At 27.9% G+C, this 6,834-nt stretch overlaps 1 protein-coding gene across 1 annotated transcript; it reads right to left on the bottom strand.

The window, feature by feature from the left end:
• Window positions 1–225: 225 nt before the first annotated feature.
• FOXD3 (Forkhead box protein D3-A) lies at window positions 226–3,423 on the bottom strand (the record flags this gene model as incomplete). The annotated part of the gene is made up of 1 exon (XM_012943443.3): window positions 226–3,423. The coding sequence occupies one exon, from the start codon at window positions 3,421–3,423 to the stop codon at window positions 1,390–1,392; it is 2,034 nt and encodes a 677-aa protein (XP_012798897.3). The 3' UTR covers window positions 226–1,389.
• Between the last annotated feature and the right edge of the window lie 3,411 nt (window positions 3,424–6,834).

The raw sequence follows: 6,834 nt of genomic DNA, 5'->3' as shown, positions 1-6,834 counted from the left end.
GTTGTTGTTGTTGAGAATTTCAAATAAGTTTCATTAATATCTAAGGTCATTTAAACGATTTGTCTTTTTCAAAATTCAATTCCATATTTAACATTGTTATACATATATGTATACAAGTTGATGTTTTATTCCATTAAGAAATAATAATAATACTACTACTAATAATAATAGTAATAGTAATAACAATAATAATGATAAGAAAATAAAACATACTTTTATTATATTCATATTTATTAGTTTATAAAGACGAACATTTTTTCTCTTTTTGAATAAACGAACTATATGATTAGGGGTATAAATAATTAAATATAAGATCATTAAATTGAACGATTATAGATCTGTATAATTTAATTTTGAAAAAAACAAACGAAACAAACAAGGTTAAATGAACAGATATTTATTACATAATTTATAATAAATACGTTCGATGATACATTCAGTACAATTCAATGTTATTATTAGATTAACAATGATTATTAATAAATAAGGAATTCATTAAAATAACTTTATGATTATTATTATTGTCATTTAAACATTTATAATGAAATTAGTAGTATAAATTGTCTTGTTGTTGATGATCTACACATTACTAGTAGTAATAACAATAATAATAATCATTATTATTACTATTGTTACTATTATTATTATTATTATTATTATGATAGGGACTGATTATTGTTTCCAATACTTGTAATTGTTATGTAATTAATAATTACTAAAGTATGATGTAATCAATTAAACAAATAAATAAGATAATCGATGAATAAATAACTCTATACTATACAATTTAAATTATATTTATCTAAGAGTAAAACAAACAAACAAACAAAAGACTAAATCAAAATTGACATCAAGTAAATTGAATAAAGAAATGAATTGAAAAATGAATGAGAACAAGAAAATTCTTAATAAAATATGAAAAAAAGACTTATTTTAGAATCATTACAAACTTACATATGCTATAAGCAACTTATATATATATATATATATATATATATATATATATATATATATATGAACAATATAATGATATTATGCATAACTTCTTTGTTTAAAAAAAAGAAGAAATCATTTGAACTTAAGTTACTTATTAGATTGAAACAATTAAGTTGTGTAAAGAGAATAATTTTGTTCAATCATAATCATTAGGTGATTTCTTTGACAGAAAAAAAAGGTAAACAAACAAAACCACCTGAGATTCATGTTCATTATACAATAGAAACAAAGAATTTATTGTTTCCATTGAAGAATATATATATAGACCATTTTATAAAGTCATATACAAATAAATCATTTTCAATCCGTAACATAAATTGTTTTGTTCTTTGTTTGTTTTGTTTTTTTTTTGAAGAAAAGAATTTTTTTCTTCTTTTTTTTCTCAATTCCTAATTAATTTGTATGTAGAACAGATTGGATAAAATGAGATAAAAGTTGAATATTTATATTTGTATTAAACCAATCCATTGATTCAATTCCATTCCAATATGATGATAAATGCTCTGGAAAATTAAATTTTCGATTTGATAAAATTTGCATAAAATAAGCATGATGAAATAATTTTTCATTGTTAAATAAATTCATTTCATCATCAGTGATATTATTATTATTTAATTTAGAATTGACGATAGTAGTATTATTGGAAAGATTTGATAAAAAATGAGTATAAGACTCACGTGACAATAAAGATGAAGGAAACAATCGTTTAACTACTTCAGAATTTCTCTTTTCCAGTGGTGTAAATAATAATAATGATGATGATGATGATGAAGAACAAGAATGAGATAAAGAATCGGAGGGCAAGACTGAAGATGTTAGTAATGAAGTTGTCTCATTGTTCTCCTTAGTTGAATTTAGAATGTGATCAATATTAAATGACAGTGAATTTCGTATGTATTCTTGATTATTTATATCTGAATTATTTTGTGTTTGATACAGCGATTGGAATATATAAGGTATATTCGGATCAACTGAACAAGGGGATAACGATCCACTCACTAATGATGACGATGCAGATGATGAAGACGTCAGAGGTAAATTGGAATTATGAACAGAATGTGGTGTACACATAGATATTGTACACGCTGATGGAATAGTAGTTTTGTCAATTAACTCTAACATGTTTTCCGATTTTTCCTCAAGATATTTATTATCTTGAATACAGTTATCCACTATACAGTCATTCTTTAAATCATTTTCGGTGGTGCAAACATTTAAAACATTTTCATTTAGTGATGAAGCATTACTGGATTTACCTGTCTTGGTGGTAGTATTTGTCTTGATTAAAACAGGTGTATTATTATCAAAGTCAGAATGATATGCGTTAGTAAGGACATTACTGTTTTTGTCCACAATGACTTGAGGATAAATGCTACTACATATCCTGCTATCCATAGCGGTAGAAGAAGTAGTAGAAGTCTCAGTTTGATTTAATAAATTAACGCGATCATTATTTTGTCTTTTACTATTACAGATGTCGATAAATTCGGAATAATTGTAAAAACAAGCATTGTTGCTACTGTCAAAACTTAGACGTTTATAACGTTTACGTCGTCGTAAAAAACTGCCATTATCAAACATATCTAAAGAATTTGGATCCAAGGTCCAGTAATTACCTTTGCCTGGATTACCAGGTTCACGTGGTATCTTCATAAAACAATCGTTCAATGATAAATTATGTCTTATAGAATTTTGCCATGCTGGAAAACGTTCACGATAGTAAGGAAAATTCGACATAATAAAATCACAAATTCCACCTAATGTTAAATGTTTATGTGGTGAATGTAGAATAGCCATTGTAATTAATGCAATATATGAATAAGGTGGTTTTACTGAATGTAATCTTATTCCACGGTTGTGAAGTTTGCCATAATTCATTATTGATGATTTTGTTTTCTTCCCTGACCATAGTAACGTTGACGATGCGGATGACGATGGTAAAGCTCTGTTAATTCGTGAATGCTTTACCTTTCTTATCCTATCTGCATTCGTTCTACGCAAATAGCTGCGACCATGATAGTATAGATAACTATTGTTGTTGTTAACTGCACTGCTATTTTTACCTATGTTACTGATTGTGCAAGTGGTTACGGTACTAGCAAATCTAGGTAAATGAGATGTCGTCGGGTCGAATAAACCATAATTATTCAACATAGACTCAACAGGAATGTCCGTTGAACTACTGAAAAAGTTGTGATTATTATGATTATCAATGGTAGCAGAAAACGTTGTATGAATATCTGGTTTCAAAGAACATAGCGAGTTAAAATAATCTACATGTGTGTTATCCACAACGTTATGCAATTGAGCACTATTATTATTATTATTGTTATTATTATTATTATTATTATTATTATTATTATTGTCGGTAGTAGTCATATTTGTATAAGGAGAAAACGTATTCATTCCAATCACATTTAAATTCATATATTCTCTATCCAGTTTAACTTGTATTAAATATATCTGTATACATGTAGATGAAATATATTATTTTCAGTTGTTTGTGTTTCCTTTCCAGATAATTGTATGCGTTATACATATCCATTTATATACACGTACACACATATAAATAACTAAAAGATACGAATAGAAAATTGCTGAGGAATAGAGTATGAACAAATATTTATTCCACCAGTGATAAACTTTCCAGTTTTAGGCTTATTTCTGCCCTTATACTGTGCAAATTTATCCATCTGATAGTTTTTATAGGTAGATACCAACCATATCTCTCTCTTATGTAAGTTTATTTGGTTATACCAATGGGACATCAGAATATGTACTAGATGATATACACACACAAACAATTATTATGTTCATCATCATACCTTTATTACTTACCTTCTTTTTAATATTATTAGTTTTGTTTATATAAAGTATAAAACTATACGGAAAATAATTTAAATTAGGATTAGTGATTGGGCCATCTAAACGACCAATAATTATTGTGCGCGCAATACAATAACGGGAATAATAATAGCCTATATATTTTTATTTTATAATATTAATGACAATTATATTTGAGTCCTTGAGACGACATTTAGTAACTGTTATGTTATATATGTCTTGCTTATAGAGACTTGTATATTACACAGGAATGATCGACATATTAGTAGTAGCATGGATAGTAGCACAGATACATGATAAAATCAGAACTCTAATACTACTGCTACTAATACTGTTATTAGTAATAATGGTAGTTTCAAGCTGAATACGGCAGTCTTTGTAGAAATCCCTCTGTCAGTACGATATTTGGAAATCTGAGGCTGCCTTGTGTTAGATTTCATACCATTTCTACCATATAAAATAACTTATTGTTTTTCATCTAACACCATACTTCCAAAAATGTGGTACATTTTTTCGAGACATTTTTACTCTAGTTTCTATGTAGTATTAAAATATTGAGCAGCTGATAAGACTATAATTTATGAACGAACCAATCAGATTTAGGATAATAGGTCCTGAATTTTGGCGCGAAATTCATCCATTCATTTGACGAAATAGAGTTTTGGCTTTATAGCTGATGTCAGTTAGTGATGAAAACCCTATATCTAATTACTAATCCTAACTATCAACTGTAAATATTAATCCTAATTACTCACACTGGTTTATAACCCTCATTTAGCCATAGTATGTAGGTGGACATTTCCAAGGTCAGTTTAGCGTCGGTCGAAGGTCATCCATAAATTATAGCCTCACCGAGCAGTTTTCAGTTTTAAATTGAAGCATTTGGACACATTGTATTTTTTACATGTTTTAATTAAGTTCAACTAACTTTTCATATTGGATTATATTATGAATGGGGCTAGATAATTAAAATGTCTTTTTCTTCACTGCTAACTATAATAAGGGGATTAGATGAAATGATACCGTCAAAAGTTATGAACAAAACTCAAGGGGGATGAGTGAAGTCATTAAATAGTGGGGGAAATTTTAAGATGAACAGTTGATGAAGTAAATTAAAAATAACAAGTGATCATGACCAAGGTAAAACTGAATATAAGACATACGTTTTTTGAATACAAAGTTCAACCCCCGTCTCACGGACAACTGGAGCTTCTATTATCTTCATAAGCTGTAGACAAAAAACTCTAACTTCTATAAAGAACAACAAAGTCAACATATGACTTAGTCGATTGAATGTAGTCAATTCAGCCGGTATTCAAAGATATAACTCCTAACCACTTTCCTATAAGACTTGTAAAATGAGGCCTTAAAATTTCATACACATCTGTATATTATTAAAAAGATGACAAGTTGACTTATAACATTTTGACTTGTATATAATGTACAAATTCAACCTTCATTTTCAGTAGAAATATCTCGACATAATTGTCATTTAAAATATGAATATGTTTTTCAGGTGAAAAAACAGCCTGTGTAAGAATGTTAGTGAACATTCAAAGGACATAATACAATTCGCTAACCATGTAATAAAGTCACAAACTGGTATGTAATTCTGTGAATTTGCTGATATCACCTTTTTTTTAAAATTTTCATATCAGCAAATAGAACGATAATATTTACAGATGATTGACAGTTCCATATCTTTTAGTGAAAAACATTGTAGTTAATTAATTTTTTGCTGTAATAGTTAATACTTCAGGGACGTATACTAAGGTTTATTGAAGCCTTGGCTATACGGAAATTAAAACCTTCTTTATGTGTCCAAAAACAATTTGTTCTTACACTTAACCTACCCTGGTAATACTGATTTATTATCCAGAGTGGTAATCACATTTGTTTTTGTGTATTTTATTATTTTTCCTTTGTTATGACTTACCCTTAACCTATCTAGTTGACCTTTTAATTTTCATATATAAATGCTCTTAACAAGTATATGTGTGATCAGATTGTTAGAAATGTATTGCGCAAATAAATCACATAATTCTGATAAACTTCGTCTTCTCATTGCATTATCGAAATACTTTGATAGCTATCTTTTATCCACTTTCTTATTGTAATTACTTGATCTTTTAAATTACAATAGTTATTATACTTAGTGAGATATGTAAACCGAAACTCTTATTATTTAATGATAAAAACGTTTTAATTATGATATTTAATTAAGCAACTTATCAACGCTAAATAGTTGAGATACATGTCGTTCATACAAAAATGTTGTGTACCACTATACAGTGATGTCTGGAAAAAAATCATGTCGTTTAGGTCAAAAAAACGATAAGACTAATAGTTTAAGGTGTAAAAGACATGTAAACAATTTAATTTGCAAATAGAAATCAGCTTTAGGAGACGTTAGTTGTTATGAAAGAAGTCTGTTCTAGTTATACAAATGCATCGACTTTCTATACTGTTGTCAGTATATAAGTACATATTATTCTGAATACTTATTTAGTTATATTACTTTTGATCTACTATGTTATTCGGAAGTGTGATGATTTAAACTGATGATCAATAATCCAGGATTTTATAGTGTTTCATTCAATTAGTATTTCATTACAACGGAATGCGTATTGATCTAGAAGTGAAATTTATGAGATATAATAACAACAATAACCCTAAAACACCTGATCAAACCACTATTATACTCCGGAGAATGCAGTCAACAGAACGCGCATAAACTGAGTTGCTTCTAACCAAAAAATAAGAATTACGCCCTCTCTTCACAAACATTTAGAAGATTCGAGGCATTTGACTGCTATCTCTTTCTTTGATGTAACTTATAAGATTCAGTTGAACATTTCTAGATGTCTGCTCTTGAACCTACTATATATTGTGAAAAGTTGATTTTGTGAAAATCTAAGGACACTGACAAGTATTTTACACCTTGGCATTTCATATACAGAAAAAATCTATCATATATAGAGAATAGGATAGTAA

Source organism: Schistosoma haematobium, chromosome ZW (assembly GCF_000699445.3).
Source record: "Schistosoma haematobium chromosome ZW, whole genome shotgun sequence".
NCBI lineage: Eukaryota > Metazoa > Platyhelminthes > Trematoda > Strigeidida > Schistosomatidae > Schistosoma > Schistosoma haematobium.
Note: the sequence above shows the minus strand (reverse complement) of the source record. Positions and strands in the feature narration are given on the sequence as shown.